The sequence below is a fragment of the Macaca nemestrina genome, chromosome 5 (genome assembly GCF_043159975.1).
Source record: "Macaca nemestrina isolate mMacNem1 chromosome 5, mMacNem.hap1, whole genome shotgun sequence".
In the NCBI taxonomy this organism is placed as follows: Eukaryota; Metazoa; Chordata; class Mammalia; order Primates; family Cercopithecidae; genus Macaca; species Macaca nemestrina.
Window position 1 is genome coordinate 29,827,139 of NC_092129.1, and position 17,499 is coordinate 29,844,637.

General features: G+C 38.6%; 1 protein-coding gene across 7 annotated transcripts in view; it reads left to right on the forward strand.

Annotated features, from left to right (window-relative positions):
* The window catches only part of LOC105465546 (TPD52 like 1), a 102,143-nt gene that overhangs the window by 57,194 nt on the left and 27,450 nt on the right, over positions 1–17,499 (forward strand). For 6 of the 7 annotated variants that reach the window (XM_011713999.2, XM_011714000.2, XM_011714004.2 and 3 more), the window contains exon 2: positions 9,206–9,321. In XM_011713999.2, coding sequence (XP_011712301.2) covers positions 9,206–9,321 — 116 coding nt within the window. Of the gene's footprint in view, positions 1–8,918; positions 8,943–9,205; positions 9,322–17,499 lie in introns of those variants that run through there. The other variant, XM_011714002.3, reaches the window with a different exon arrangement.

Consider the following 17,499-nt stretch of genomic DNA (forward strand, 5'->3'; position numbering starts at 1 on the left):
CACTGTGCTAGGCATTTTACAAAACTGTAATCTCTCACAACTTGTTCTTGTAGGTAGGCATTATTATCCCCATTTTACCGATGAAAAGAATGAGATTTCAACTATCACAGTTACAAAGTTGAAAAGGGGTGGAGCTGGAATTCTTCCTGAGATTGGTTTGTTCCCCAAAATTATACCCTTTCCATTATCACTATACTATCTTGCAATCACCTGACAGATCATTAAGTAAAATATTGGGATGAATTCTGCAGGACAGACCCAGGTCTCTTCCGTGAGTCATTAGTCAGGTAAAGACACTTAAGGCACATAATTAGGTAAGCACGTAGTTTTTTATTGAATATTGGTTTGAGCAAAGTAGCTCTAAATAAATTATGGGACCAATGGGGAACCTTTGATATGGTCAGCTTTTAGATGAGATGAGAAGGATAACAGGAGAAATTTGTCTGAAAAAAATCAAGTTACAAAATCCTGCGATTTCATTTTTAGATATATGGATCTATCTATCTATCATCTATCATGTAACATATATGTTAAAGATGTAAAATACCCATTGTTTTATATATCACTAAGAAAGAAAAAGTGCTGTCAATTAATTGCAAGACATAATTGATTATGAAAGTCATCCTCATTTCAAAGATGTTAAATGTGTGGGGAAAAAAAAGTCTATGCTGCAATATGTAGGAAAAGATCCAGAGAAAAGTACCCAAGTGTTACAGTGGTGATCTCTGGGAGGTGAGAGTATGACTTGTGTTTTATGATTGTTCATCTGTGTATGCAGATTTCCCTGCTCCACTCTCATCCCACTCTCAAAGGTTCAAGTAGGTGATCCCAGCCCCAGGAGAACCACTTTTAAACTCTTTCAGCACGTCACACATTAGCGTTCACGCATGAGATTTTATGCGTGGCTTTAGAATTTGGGGATATACATCTCCCGTGGTATTGATCTTGGCATTTGGAGCCTCTGCCAAAACTTCAGAGCAACAGGAATAAAACACACTTTAAAGACCTTTTTACTATACGCCTGATTCAATAATAGGCAAGATATGAGTTGTTAGCAAATGAAGGAAAAGCATCCTGTTCAATGACGGAAGTTCTTCAGAAATAATGTCTAGGTTAATGTAGTACATCTAGTAAATGCACAGAAAGTACAATTCTAATAAATAAACTTGTTTTATATTTTTAATTTCCATCTAGAATTGACTCGTGTTAGATTTTTTGTGGTCTTAAAGATAATCATAAATCCAACAGTAATATGATTAACTCAATAATTTTTCCCTTGGGGAATACATTTAGATATTTTGAAGTTTTACGTTTAGGAATGCCTGAGGTTATTTTCACCAAACATCATGAAGAAAATATAATTAAGTAATAAATATTACAGTCTTAAATCTATTATTTAAAACATGGAAAATTTTCATGTAAGCTACTTTATTGCATTCCTTCTTTTATTAAGTCTTAGGATAATTTTGTATTCTTTTTGAAAGTGTATGCTTTTCTCCCTTTGCTTGATTACACAGTTGGATTTGTTTAATTATCTAATACAGTGCAAGATTATTTTACAATTTAAAAGCAATTCTGCAACTTTTACATATTTGCCAACTATGCAGGGTATGACCACTGATCCAAAATCATAGTTTGTAATCATTTTAACTCCCAGCCCTCTGAATTGTTTCAATCATGGCCATGAAGCCATCACCTACTCCACAGGAGAGCTTGCCAGCATGCACTGTAAGTGTGTGGATGCCAATGAGTGATTTCATTGCAAGGTTGAAGGAGACACTTTAAAGCTGATCTCTGGATTCATACTTGCCAAGATTTTGCCTACATTCTTCAGATGGCTTAAGACAGGGAAGGGCGTAGGCTTTGGAGCCAGACTAGCTTTAGTTAAAGCCCAGCAACTTGGGACTGAGCCCCAGGTCCCATGATTGCAGGTCTTCATCAGCAAGGCTGGGAGCAGACCACAGTGACCATTGTGACTTCTCAGTTGGAGCCAGTTTAATTTGTGGTGTTGTTCAGCTCTGCATGGGAGATTTAAATGGAGTCATCACTGGCTAACTGTAGGTATAGTGAAAACAGGCACATAGTAACATTTGACAAATATTTTAAGACCTACCTGTTTTCCACAGACCTCATCTGGCCAACGGAGAAGTGCAATTACTCGATTATAATCAGATCTTTGATTATTTACCTTTATTAAAACAATTCCATATATTTTATTGCATGTAAAAGAGTAAAATGGCTGTCTTTAAGTGCCAAATACTCCAATAGCAGGGTAGCAACATTTATTTACACTACAACTTGGTATATGTATATGTGCTCAATTTTTTTTAACCTATACTTGTATGAGTATGAGCACCTAGGCTTTGAGTAGTGGGAAAAAAACATTAGGCCTAGTCCATTCCAATGCAATTATTTTAAAAACCTCTTTAAATATTACTCATTTCCTCAGTAAAGTTATCTTCTAATTCAGATTTCTCCTTTTTCATATCCCCTTTCCTTTGTCCTAGCTAAGGAGGCATCTGGTGTGTCTGGTGTATGGAAGCCTGAAGGACTATGCAGTGCTTTGTATTCTGCTTGTATGGCTCTTCAGGCAGCTGGGAACATGATGTGCCCTGGTGCTGAAGTTATTTGCAGATACTACTCATGATCTTGTCCCCTTCAGCTGAGTTTCGGTTCAGTAGCCCCTCCGAGTTCATTCAGCTTTGCCTTGGCTCTCATTGGAGGGAGATTCTTTCCACTTCCTCCCTTTGTCCTCTGGCCAGCGCTGGTAGCCCCAGCCCCTGATGCAGGGGCGCCAACCTCTTGCCAAGGCAGTAAGTTTCTCCCTGAGTACTGTGGGATGTTCTGAATCCTATCCATGGTTAACTGACTGCAGAGGAGTGAGCTGGAGAATTAAACACCAGGGGCCTCTCTGCCTAACACCCCTGGACCTGCCAAGGTTACAGTGATGTGGCTGTGTACCAGATTGGTGTGGGATAGCCTGAAAGATATTCCTTCCTAGAGTTCAAAAAGGAAATTGGGGCAGGCTTCCTGTACCGGTCAGGGACCAGGAAAGATGTAAATGAGTGGCATGCCCAAAAGGGATGCCTGATTCCAGAAAGCTTAATGAATGGGCCATCAGAAAAATGGCAAGAATTAAGGGTGTCGAATAGGGGTGTTGAAGCACCTTGGAACAGCCACAGTAGGAAGTCAATACAGTCCTTAGGCCAGAGGAGAGTTCTTGGAACCAGACAGTGGCTGAGCTGTAGAAGGGAGCTATCTAATGGGAGCTTTGGCCTATGGTAGTTGAAAGCTGAAAGCTGAAACTACAAGACGCAGCCTGGCAGGGAGGGAGTCAGGCAGGACTAGACATTTGCTAACCACTCGCTTCTGCCCTCCAGTGTCCTGCAGGGGCTTCCCATTGGCCAAGGGCAACGGAATCATGTTGATATAATCCTTAGGTCATCTCCTGGGCACAGGGAAGGGTTTAAGAGGGTAGAGGGTGGGTCTGAAGGAGCAAACAGAATTTCCAGCAGATTCCTCTATAAATGTAACACATTTCATACTCTCTGGGCCATGCCCAAAGAGAAAGGTGGGACATACACATCTCAGGGCTTAGCTCTCCTCATTCTCTCACCCTTTCCTCTTCCCACCATCTACCAGGGATAGAGCCAGAGGCACACACCTCCTTGGTAAGTCCTAGATATCTAAGGGGTATCTAAGGGGAACTGCTTGGGTTGGATGTCCTGGGCTTGACTTTTGCTATGCCAAGAGAGAAATAATGATATGTAGAACATTGCCTAAAATAAAAATTTATCTTTGTAAATCTGTTTTCTTGCTGGTAAATCCAATTTCAAATGCCAAAATCTTAAGTATTAACCTTTTCTTTGTGTTTCTTTAACTTCTCTGTCCTGCCGCTGGCAGATGGATGCCTTAGACTAACTAGGAAAATATTACATTTTGGGAGAGGCAAAGAGAATATAGCACGTTAATACTTTTAAAAGCTATTACTCCCCAATTTCATGCTGCTATAGTTTGTATGGAAATTTTAAAATTTTATAGCATTTTCAAGTATATTATCTGATTTAACATCATTTAACCTTAGCAACAATCCTGCAAGGTATCCATTTTACAGATGAGATAATTGAGGTCAAATGTACTCTGCTAGTTAATAGCAAACCCACAGCTAGAATTCCAGATCTCCTGACTCCCATTAGAGTGCTCTTTCTTCTCTGCCAGACAGGGGGCCACAGTTTGCACATTTGGAAAAGAGAACCAAGTTCATGAAATTGGTTCATAATATACTGTACTTGCTAAAAATGGTGACTCAAGCATTTGCCCAGTGATAATTGCTTTCATTGAAAAATATGTTTTTAATTTTTTCTAATATCTACTTCCATGGTAACTAGGTAATTTTATACTTATTTTATTGCCCTTCTTGCATTATCATCTGTCACTTGGTATCTTTTACCATTTGCTTTTTTCATTCCTGGTTTTGACTTCATTTCACTGGTTAGTTACCTTTTTAATCTACCTCCTCTTTTCAACTACTTCTTGATTCTTGAATTATCCTTTGACCTCATCATTTGATTGCTGCTTTCCTAACTCAGTGAGTTGAACATATTCTGCTGAAAACAGCAGGTCTTGTTTTCATTTTGTCTGTGTTTATGTGACACCCTGTGTGTAACTCAGAGAGCACCACTGGGACAAGATGCAACCGAGAAAAATATGTGCCTAAGTGGAGAAAGGATGAGGGGAACTTAGACCTAGACTAACTAGTAACTGGTCTCTGGGCAGATTTCTTGAATGGGTGGCTTCTGGCAGTGAGACTTTGAAAGATTCATGATGTCTCTGAGGAGTGGGATGTTTGGCCCATCAGAGCTGAAGGCCAGTTCAGAGTTTCTCACTTTATAAGGTTTATGCACCTCCTCCTCTGAAAAATGGAAGCTACCGGCTGGGTGCTGCGTCTCCCTTTCCCTAGATTCACTCGAAGCTTCCCAATTCATGTATTACCAGTTAAATAGGATTTTGAACTTTCTTTTCTTTCTAGAATATAGAAGGTACTAGAGATGTTTGATGTCTTGAAAAGTCTAAGGACCTGGAACTATTGTTTATTCCCTGGACCATGTCTTCTCACGCTATGAAGATAGGGAAGATTGAGAATTTGGGTTCCAGCTAAGTTTGAGCAATATCCATAAGTTCTTGGGCCAGGCTGAGTGGAGAGAAGTCCACAGTGTGTTGCAGTACCCCCAGGACTGTCTCCTGACCCCCAATGCCGGGGGGCAGAGCTTACCTTCTGGTTCTATCTCTCATAGCTGTGCTTGGAATTGCTGCTGATTCCTGGTTTAGATAGTTATCCTAGAGCACTGATTAAAACTTTAAATGACCTGTAAGTTACATTGTTTTACCAGGAGTCTGTTCTGTCCTTTCTCTTGAGTCTGTAGTCTCATAGGTTGCTGATGTTGCATAAAACTGGTACAGCCTTTCTGGGTGATAGTTTGGCAGTAGGTTACAAGACGTCTATGCCATTTGACTGAGTAATCCAATGGATAGGAAGTCATCATGAAGTACCTAATAACTTAGCTAGGAGATGTTCACTGCAGCTTCCCAGCAAACAGGGTAAATTATTAATCATCCATAAGACAAAATAATGCACAACCATTGAAAATACATAAATGTATATGTGTGTCTTTAGACATGAAAAGATATTACTATCCTATTGAATAAATAAACCAAGTTTGCAACAGTAAATCCAGTATCTATCTATCTATCTATCTATCTATCTATGAAAATATTAATACACCTATGCTCAGAAGAAGTACCAGAAAGGAAGGATCAAAATACCAATTTCTGGGTAACAGGATTAATGTTGATTTTAATTAATAATGGATAATTTTATCTTACTGTCTTCTATAATGACCAGATATTACTTATGAAAAAGGAAATTACTTAGCATTGAAACTGTCTTCTGGCATAGAGAGAAGGGATGAGGATCTGATGAACATGGATCAGCAATATGCCATGTTTACGAATGTTACCATGTTGGCAGTGACATCAGGGTGCCAATGGCACCTTATTGATTCAGGCATAAGGATGAGAATACCAGGGACCCAAGAGAAGGGACAGCTTCAGAACTATACACACTTGAGTCATATTTTTCTTCTTTTTATCTAAAATGTTCTGATTTTGTAGGATAATGATTTACCTTTCTCTTTTGACTTTAGACAAAATGCACTTTCATTTGTTTATGAAATAATTATAAGTACACAAAAGAATATTTACAATATAAAGGTAAAGTGGAGAAAATACTCATGAACAGAAAGTCAGTGTCCAGAAATGGAGTATGTCCATTGATCCTGTAAGAGTTCCCTAAGGCAGCAGTCCCCAACCTTTTTGGTACCAGGAACTGGTTTCGTGGAAGGTAATTTTTCCTCAGACACAGGGTGACGGTGATGTTTTTGGGATGATTCAAGCACATTACTTTTATTGTGCATTTTATTTCTATTATGATTACGTTGTAATATATAATGAAACAATTATACAACTCACCATAACGTAGAATCGGTGGGAGCTCCAAGCTTGTTTTCCTACAACTAGACGGTCCCATCTGAGGGAAACGGGAGACAGTGACAGATCATCAGGCACTAGATTCTCTTAAGGAGCGCGCAACCTAGATTCTGCGCGTGCGCAGTTCACAATAGGGTTTGTGCTCCTGTGAGAATCTAATGCTGCTACTGATCTGACGGGAGGCAGAGCTCAGGTGGTAATGCAAGCAATGGGAAGTGGCCATAAATACAGACGAAGCTTTGCCAGCTCGCACACCTCTCACCTCCCGCGGTGTGGTCTGGTTCCTAACAGGTAACAGACCGGTACTGGTCTGTGGCGCGGGAGTCGGGGACCCCTGCCCTGTGAGGTCCTCCATTCCTTTCTCCTTTCCTCTCTGCCTTGAGAAAACCACAGTCCTGAATTTTTTATTATTGCCTTGCTTTTCTTTATAATTTAATTCCTAAGTAATATTTTAGTTTTGCATGCTTTTGTACTTCATTAAGTGGAATTATACTTCTTATTCTGCAACTTGAGTTTTTCACTCAATATCTTATTTCCAAGTTTTAGTCATTTAGTATGTATAGTGATAGTTCACTCATTTTTCTATTGTCAAGTCTTTATCATGGAAATACACCACAGTATATTTATGTATTGTCCTGTTTATGAACTTTTGTGTGACTTACAGTTTGTTGGTACTGTGAAAGCTTTTATTAATGGTGTCTGATGTGCATGTATAACATCTAATGCTCATGTAGATTGTCTCAGGTCTACACATAGTGGAATTACTGGGTTATAGGATATGTGAATGTTCAATTTTAATAGATAATGTAGATCATGCCTAATCATTTTCCAATTATTTTTATCTATTTATATTCTTGCCAGCAGTATATGAGAGTTTCTATCCTTTGCATAGTCACCAACATTTAGTAATGTCAGACTTGTAAATTTTTGCTCCTCTATTGAGCATGAACTAATTTAATTTGTATTTCCCCAAGCATCAGTGAAGTCAAGGATGTTTTCTTGGGTTTATTAACATTTGTAATTTCTGCCTATAAATCATCTGTTCAGGTCTTTTGACCCATATTTCTATTGGATTATTTCTGGTTTTAAAGTGGGTCTGGAGGAATTCTGTATATATTGGGAACAAATCTTTTTACTTATATATGTGAGAGATATCATCTTCCAATTCGTGGCTTGTCTTTTCATTTTCCATATAGCGTCTTTGATAAAGAGACATTCTTAATCTTATTCATCCTTTTTTCATGGTTTGCCTTTTTGTGTCTTAACAAGTCCCTTCCTAACCGGAGGTTCATAAACACAAACTCCTAGATTGTCTTCTAAAATGTTTATAGTTTTGTCCCTGTGAATGGTTTAAAGGTGTCCAGTGTGTTTTTTTTCTATAGAAATAACTGTTCCAGGACAATTTATTAAAAACCCTTCTGTTGTAGGACTTTCTCCTTAGTTCAACTGAAAACGGGGTCCTTGTCACACAACCGTGAAAGATTAGGCTTGCAGACAATTTGAAGGGTGAGAAAAATGGAATTTATTGGGTGAAAAGGAAAAAAACTCAGCAAAGCAAGAGAGCTTCCTGTTAACAAGCCCCCATCTCACAGATAGAATTCCCAGTTACCACCCTGGAACGAGAAAGGTCAGACTCCTACCCCCTAAAAACGGCACAAACTTCCATGGCTCAACCTGTTGTCCCAGTGCTCAGGCCAGTGGGAGTTTCTCCAGGGACCACTTTGTACTTGAATGTCTCATTTCCTTTCCCTACAGAGGTGTAAATGCCAACTCTGACTTGAATCATGTCGTAGATGAAGTTTCCCTCTGAGTAGGGACTGTTTTCTGGGTTCCCCGGAGAACACAGGCATTTGAGTCAGCCAGATGTTGAGGGGCCCTACCAGGGAACTTCTTTATATTTTAAATAATAAGTCATTTATCTCACATACCAAGTTAGAAGCTATTCTGGATTATCCCGAGGCACAATGATGGCATCAACAACCCGGCTCTTCTCGTATTTTCCTCTGCCAGAGTCAGTTTGTCAGTGATGGTTCCTCACAGCTCCAGCTGCTTCGAGCCACATCTGCAGTGGAAAAAAGGCCTTCATATTTTAAATTCGGGACCACCCAGGTGGTGTGCATTCAAGTTGCAAGCTGCTTTCCCATGCAATCCCATTCAGGGTCACGAGTTCTCAGGGGAGGATTATTTTTCTCTGTCCATTCAGTGCTGAGTTGCAAGATGTGTGAAGAATGAAAGTATTTATTTCTAGTTCACCTGACTCTCAGGGTGCAGCCCTTGGGACCTCCAATTTACACAGGAATCTCACATTAAACCCCTCTCCATGGGTGGGCCTTGGGCTTTGTCCTCTGCCCTTACACCCCACCAGACAGTGAAGAGCTAAGCTGGAATTCACCAAGGTGGTAAATGTAGACCTCCCTGAAAGCTTGTCTTGTTTACATCTCTGCCTTCTCATTTTCTCTTAAATGTTTTGGCTTCTTGGTATTCTTTGCTTTCTTGGAGCTCATCAAACGTTTAGGAGGATTTTTGTCTTTTCTGGAATTTTTAGTTGTTTTTCAGTGGGAGGGTCTGTCAGTGCATCTAGTCCTCCACACTATGGAAGCAGAAGTTGGTTTAAATTCACTTTAAAAATTGCACTCTCTTTTATCAATTTTGCCTAAAGGTTTGCTGGAGACTGAACCATTGCAAGGAAGAGATGAAGATGCAGTAACCAGTGCTGACTTCTCTAGCATGCTCTCTGAGGAGGAAAAGGAAGAGTTAAAAGCAGAGTTAGTTCAGGTATGTTTAGTGATCTTATTGTTGCTATTTCTATCTCTGGATCTTGAGAGTTATTATTAGTTTGATGTAAGTCCCATATTGTAATTATGTTGTCTTTCATTTAGTAAAATTACTAAACGAATACATTACAAGATGATTCATTTTTCCAGGGCATTTTTCTAATGTTATCTATTACCTGTTGGTTACAGTTGTAGAATGAATCGTTGTGCTGCCTAAGCAACAATCATAACTGGTTTTAAATATGCACTTCTTATTCTTTTTACTATCAGAATACTATGGGAATAATAAATTACTTACAAACTTGATAGAATTCATTCCAGACCATGTTATAGGTGCAAGATCCTTTTGAAGACCAGTTCTGATTTTAGATCAGCAACTTAGCTCAACAATTACTTTGAAATGATTTTTTAAATGAAAAAGTCAATCATAGAAGCAACTGAATTTGTAAGTTGTGTACTTGTTGGCAGAAAAATAAAGCTCTGGGGGTAGAGAGGAAAGCTATGCTTCATCGAGGCATAATTAGATCTTGTGGAGCTGCTCTGGGGATCTGGACCTAGGGAGGAGGAGGATATCAGGTTCATTATGAATACAAGTCTTTGTTCAAGTCTTTCGCTTGCAATACCCACTTTAGACACTTTGTTGAGAAGCCTTTACTTTCTGGGAGGAGAGTGTTATAGAAAGGGCTCCTTGAGTAGGAGGAAGCATCAGAGCCAGAGGAGCCAAGGCCAACATTCCCTCCCCATTCTCTGTCCTGGCTCAAAGGCCAGGAAGATCCTGTTCCCACAGAAGCAAGGCTTGGCCTTCCTGCTTTGGCCTCTCCACAGGCTGAAGACACAGCTCTGAGCTTCAGCTTACCCTCTCCCCACTTTGTCCACTTTGAACTCTGAGTTCTAACCTTCTGATAGTGTTTGTCTATAACAGCTCAGAATAATAGTAAAGACTTTCAGGTGCTTTTACAAGACACACCCCCAAGTTAATTTCATTTCAAAATAAAAGAGCAGCACATTCCTCTGGTACAACCAAAAATGATTTCAGTAAGCACAGTGCCTCAAATCTTTAGCTGGGTCTGTCTGTGGCCACTGAGTGGCTGCACATACCAGAGTACATGGACCAAAGTTAGCATTAACAGATAATGGACTGACTCCACATATTCTTATGGCCTGAAATTCTGGCTCATGACTAGTTCATACTAACTGCAGGGTCCAAATGTCATATTCTGCAGAGTGGGGTAAGCCAACTGAGTCTAAGCTAAAGCTTCACTCCATCACGGTGATAATGCTAGTTTAAGTTCAGGCACACTATCTGTAACAGACCAATTTCTATAAAATGCCTTGATTTTTATTTTTCTGGGCCCTAGGATTACTGGGGTATACATACATACATACACGAATATATGTTGATTTTTGTACATTCTCTATTTTCTAAATGTCAACAGTGAGCTTGATATTACTTTTATAATCAAGAAAAAAGTATTGGTTTTAAATGGATGCCGCATGAATATAAAGAACTAGAAGTGTTTTCAGAAATTCCTGTCTCATTTGGCCACAGTAATACACTTCCAGCACATTTCCTTCCTGAGAGTTTTTGAGCCTGACTTCTGGAAATAACACCAGACTCTTTGTTACTGTGTTCAAGTTACAAGGATTCATGTTTTGCACTAGCCTCCATGCTTCCTGGCTCTTATTTCTGGGTTCTTCGGAGATGAAGAAGTACCACATGCTGCCAAAGGTAGCATCCTGACTTCCAGCGGCACATGAACACAGCTGTCTGCCCCAGGCCCGGTGAAAAGCAGAGGAAGTGTATCTTTGTAATTTTTTTCTTCACATTTCTCTTTCTCCACGTCAGGCCACCTCTGCTTTATGCTCATTCTGTTTTTCAAACAACTTTCCTTACCCTTTTACAAGTCTGCATGCAGATGTGTGGACACAGGAACTCGAGTTCTTTGATATCACATATGCGTTCGGATTTTACCTTCAATGCTAGGATGTAATTTTAACAAGGACACACAGAAAGCCATCTCTGCAGTCTCACTGCTGGCCTTATGGAGAACTGAGGCATCCTCTGCCCCAAATCTCCACAGAGATTCTTTACAGGCCCCTGGTCACAAACAACTCCTCTTTCTGTCTGAGGAAAGATCCTACTGGGTCTGTTAGCTCCTTGGGTACTGAAGATACCTCGGAGACCAGCCTATTAGATGACGGCCTTGGAGTCAGGCACTCAGTTGTGGTCACGATCCAAAGCAAGACCTGTGTGTACAAGGACTTCTGACCCCTGACTGCTTTGCTGAAAAGAGGTCTTGAGTGTGCCAGGTGTCCAGTCTCCTCTTTGTTTCCTTCCTCTCCCTACTTTCCTCATCTCCTCTGTGAAATAAATAATTCAAAATAAAAGCTGTTGGAACTTTAAATTATTTTGAGTCTTAAAGGAATGTGATTATGGGACCTGAGTCACATAACAGGCAGCTGTAACCTAGGCAGCTGTAACCAGTTTCTCTAATTATAGACTAGCCTTTTCGTTACCTACATTGTTTTGTAAAATGCTATAAAAGACTAAAGGGCACCAGAGAAGACCTCTTTTATTATAGATTAACTTCCCTCTTTATTCTCTTACACAAACACCTTAGATTGTTTAAGATGGAATGTTAAACATATACTTTTAAATTGGAAAAGAAAAATTAAACAAGCTGTAACTAATCGAATTGCTGTAACTCATAAACCAGCAATATATGGAAGATGCTGTAATCCTATTAAATTTCTTTGTTTTTTGCCTATGTACATAAGACTTTAACTTTTCAGCTTCATAGCACTAGCCACATTCCTTCAGAGTCTATGTTTCCCAGATGTCTATCCTTAGCTTTTCACTTGAATTAACTCTTAAACTGGATTCTGATCCACTTTATTATTTCAGGTTGACACCTCCTACAGCTTTCTGGCTATGCTGGATTCCTTCCTCCCAGTTCTCTTTCTCTTCCCTCCCGTCTGTCTTATCCTGCATTATCTTGTTGATAATATTCCCATGAGATTGCCCTTAGACTTCAACCAATCTCATAACTCCATTCTCCCACACAGCCAACGTATTTTTATCTGCTTACCAAGTGCTGGCAAGAGGAAGACTTCCTCTTTTGGTAGGAGATGTAAAATAAGCCAGTAGTGTCCAAAAGGCTTACATCTTGGACAAATTTGGCATTTTAAAAGAGGAATCTCTTGGCCAGCCATGGTGGCTCACGCCTGTAATCCAAGCACTTTGGGAGGCCGAGGTGGGGGGTCGCCAGAGGTCAGGAGTTCGAGACCAGCCTGGCCAACATGGAGAAACCCTGTCTCTGCTAAAAATACAAAAATTAGTCATGCATGGTGGCACACACCTATAATCCCAGCTACTCGGGAGGCTGAGGCACAAGAATTGCTTGAACCCAGGAGGCGGAGGTTGTAGTGAGTCAAGATGGTACCACTGCACTCCAGCTAGGCAACAGAGTAAGACTCCATTTCAAAAAAAAAAAGAAAAAGAGGAATCTCTTTTAACATAACTTGATCTTTAATTTATTGTTGTGGTCATGCATTATGTATCTTTTTTATAGTTCGTCAAATGTGAGGCCAGTATCACCTCTGATCTGGTGCACTGGTTCATGCATAAAAGGAAGGTAATTAATATTTATAATTAGCTTGAGTTATTTTATATTTTAAGCAAACATTTATATTTGTAAATGCCAAAAGTAGAATATGCTTTTTTTTTTTTACAAACCTTGTCAATAAATAAAGAAGTAATCTTCTGTTTCAGATATTTATTCTCATTAGTCTTATTACCAGACACTTTTTCTGAGGTCTTTACACATCTGGTTTTTTTTTCCCTCTCTCTCTTTAAACACACTTGCCCAAAAATCTGTGCCACTATCATCCCACTCCCACTTTAATTTCACTAAGCTGCATTTTATGTTTAGTATTTCCATAACGTTTCTTGCCTTTTGAAAAGGATAAAGTTTTGGCATTAGTACTGTAAATTTGTGATTATATAACAATCAAGTACTGCCAATATCCCTGAGATAAGATGACTTAAGAGAAATAGGCATTAATAGAAATAGGAAAAATACCAGACAGCATTATCAAGTAAGTAAAGCCTATTTTCATGCTCTCTCAATCTCTCCTTTGGCTCTTTCCTCTTCCTTTCGTCTGTGCAGTCCCCACGAACACACAGTGCCCTCAAGCTAACTGTGTCTTACACTTGCAAAGAAGTGCCTTAGGCTCTGGGCGTCTCTCTCTCTCTCTCTCTCTCTGCTCCTTCCTGAAGACCTTAACTCTTTCTGGACTGAGCTAGTGGACAGCTAATGTGTTCATAACCATAATATCTTATTGTTATGCCCCTCTCAGACAGTATCTACATTTTAATCTTGGGTCTCTTAGCCAAAGGCAGGAGGAGTAGCCCAGAGAGGCAGGCCTTGAAGCCAAGTGCACATGAGACCAAATGTGGTGACTCCTAAGCAACATACGGATGATGCCTAGTTTATGAAAGTATTTTTCCTTCTGGGTTGCAGTTAGAAATTTTATGTAATCTAGCAGATAAAACAGAAAAACAAATTTTATAAATTTCATACTGAAGCTAATTCATTAGCTAATTCAGACTAGTTAGTTCACTTTTTTGCATTTTTCTTTAGATAAATTTGTATAATGTACACTTACCCATTTTAAAGCGACCAATTCAGTGGCATTTAGTACACTCACAATGTTGTGTTGTGTAACCACCACATCTGAAAGGAAACTGGTACTCATTAAGCATTGCTTCCATTTCCCGCTCCCCAGTCTCTGGCAGCCACTAGTCTTCATTCTGTCTCTATGGGCTTACCTATTCTTGGTATTTCATATAAATGAAATCATACAATATGTGACCTTTTGTGTCTGGCTTCTTTCACTTAGCCTGATGTTTTTGAGGTTCATCCATTGTAGCATGTTTTAGTACTTCATTTTTTTTATGGCTGAATAATATTCCATTTTATTTATCTACTACAATTTGTTCATTCACCTCTTGATGGACATTTGGGCTGTAGTGACCTTTGGTTTATTGTGAATAGTGCTGCTATGAACACGTGTGTTCATGTATTTGTTTGAGTACCTGTTCTCAATTCTTTGGGGTATATACCTAAGAGTGGAATTGCTGAGTCCTGGGGAAATTAATTCTGTGTTTAACTTTCTGAGAAACTGCGTGACTGTTTTCCACAGTGGTGGAACTATTTTACATTCCTACCAGTAATGTACAGAGGTTCCAATGCCTCCACATCTTTGTCAATACTTGTTATTTTCCTGTTAATTCATATTTAAATAATCAAGCTTAAATATCTAATCTTGGGCATAAATATTCATCCTACAAGGAGATCTTCTAGGGAGTCAAGAAACCAAAGAACTAGACCCTTAATTTGGAATGAAGAAATAATTATTCAAAATTAAAAGGAAAAGATATGTTAAATACTTTCATTCATTAACGTGATTTACTTGCACTTCATCTCATTCCAAATTGGATGTGGCTTACAGCAGCACTTATAATATAGAGTTTCCATACTACTTGTATCAGAATATCTCAGGATGCTTTTGCTAAATAACACAAGTAGTCTGGCTCCACCAAATCTAAGGCCTTGAACTCTCAGGGCATTAAAAGGCAGCAGATGCCTGGGAATCTGCATTTTAACTAAGCTCTCTTATTTAAACTGAAGTTGAGAACCACTGAGATAACTAGACCGAACGATCTCAGTCAAATAAAGGATTGAAGTTCATCAGCAGCAGCCTGTAAGGTATTTGTAATTAAAGACCTCATTGTGGCAGGACTCTTGGCTCTGCACAAAGGGAGGTGGTTGGTCCTTTGGAACCTTACAAGTTAATGTAATTAAAGAGTGTCTGTTTTTCCAACTTTAGGGATTTGCTTAATAGAGTTTTTGGCATATATTTAGATCTCTGATAAATATTGCACTGAAATGGTTAGAATTTTATTATAGAACCTGAGAATACATCCAACTTAAATAGCTGACTTCATGTCTTCTTATTAGAGGTCTCTTCCCCATGTGTGCCTTTCAAAGTGTGCCTGAATTTTTAAATTATTAAATGTGGGACTTTATATTTCTTTCTTTTTTTTTTAATGATTTTTGTTAAATTGGTCACTTTAATGTTTCTATCGCTTTTTGGGGATCAAGATTTTATTAAAAATTTAATGGTAGCTCTGAATCCTTTACTCTCTCCCCACCTCCAGATAACAAATGAATAATCCACAGCCCCCCGTGATTTTCAATACACTTACGGGGCTCCATAGCTATGAGGTTGAGAATATTAAGGTGTTCAAGCTTCTTTCTCCTTGTGTACATCTGTAATTTATTTCAGCAAGTTAAAATTTTTTCCCATTTTTTTTTTTACACAGTGGAAAATACTGTGACACTCAATATACCAACAACAAACAAACAAACAAACAAAAAATAAAAACAAACAAAAAACAGACTCTCAGTAATTTCAGTCACTCTAAATGAAAGAAAGCAGAAACGGCCTTTTTAATGGAGAATAAAAGGCTGACAGGAACCCCAAACATTTTCTGTGGTAAAAGAGCAAGAGATACAACCATGAGAAATATTGGGCAGTAGATTAAATGCAGGAGGACAAATTGACAAAGATGAAAAAGAGAAATATGACATGATAACAAAAGAATAGAAGGGCTTAATTTTAAAATAACAGTGTATTCTCATTTAATGGAGAGACTAAAAGCATCATTCTCTTTGGTGGTCCCTAAATATACTCCTTTTATAGTCATCAGTGTATGTGTGTACACTGAAGACTCTTGCTCATCAAGGAAAGACAGGGTTCTGTTGATTATACTATGTTTATAGAATATGTAATTCACTTTAGATTTTAGAAAGGTGTCCATGTACATATGAAAAATGTTCCATGAACATAAAGAAATGGATAATGTTAAATTGCCAGGACATTTTGCTGATATTAAAAACCCCAAGATATTTCTACTTCTTACTGTGGATGCTTGAGATGCTTGTGCTTCAGTATTTCTGCTTGGTTTGCTTACATGATTATTTGTATATATAAAGATTCCCAGAACCATTTCTGTCTGTTCACTATTGGGGCTGGTAAAAGACGGGGGGTTTTATTATATGTTTTGTTTTTGCAAAGGCAGATGCCCTTCTTGAGGTGCTTTCCTAGGAGCTCTGACTCTGGAGATCCAAGGAACGCATTTGCAAGATGACTGACAGGCTGACAGGGTTGGTGTGATACATACAGCTTGTGGTCCAAAGTAGAGTGACACTTTACATGTAAATGAGCCACAGTTGCTCCTTTTTAAAAAAATTCAGTGAGAAATCTACTAAAGTGACAGACTTTTATTACCTCTATGCATGTGGGATACTAAGGTAGTTCTAACGATTCTTTTCTGGCTTAACAAGGAAAAGTCATAAAATTTGTTTTCTGTTTTTCAGAAAACAAAGATGTAAATGTAAGCACTGTTACCAAAGCAATATATTATAGAGTATAATAACTAATGAAAATCAAAGACTTTGTGATTTATTCAGATTTATTTTCACAGGATAGAACAGCACTTTCCAAAATCTGAGTACTTTACAGAGCTCTTGTGTTAGAAATTGCATTTGCAAGAGCAATTTTATAGTGCTGAAGAGATCTGCTTTTCTGTAGCACAGGGGAAAGAGGAAATATGTCCATACGAAGCCTTGTACATGAATGTTCATAGCAGCTTTATTTGCATTAGCCAAACCTAAATGCCCTTTCAACAGGCAAACAAACAACACACTGTGGTATATCCATACAATGGAATACTAGTCTGCAAAAAAGGAGAAGAACCATTGATAATGCAGCAACATAGATGAATGTAAAATAACGATCTGCAAAGTCAAGCAAAAATGAGTATATATGCTATGATTCAATTTATGTAAAATTCTAGGAAATATCTGCAAACTAAACCCTAGGGAAAGAAAGTAAGTCAGTGGCTGTCTGGTGAGAGTGAACTGGGGGAGAGGAAAGAAGAGAGAGGGAGGAATGACAAAAAGCAAGTAAAAGGTGATGAATATATTCACTACTTTGATTGTGATAATGGCTTCATGGGTAGATACATATGTTAGAACTTACGAATTATACATGTACACTTTAAATGTCTACAGCTTATTGTATGACAGTTACAGGTCAATAAAACTGTTAA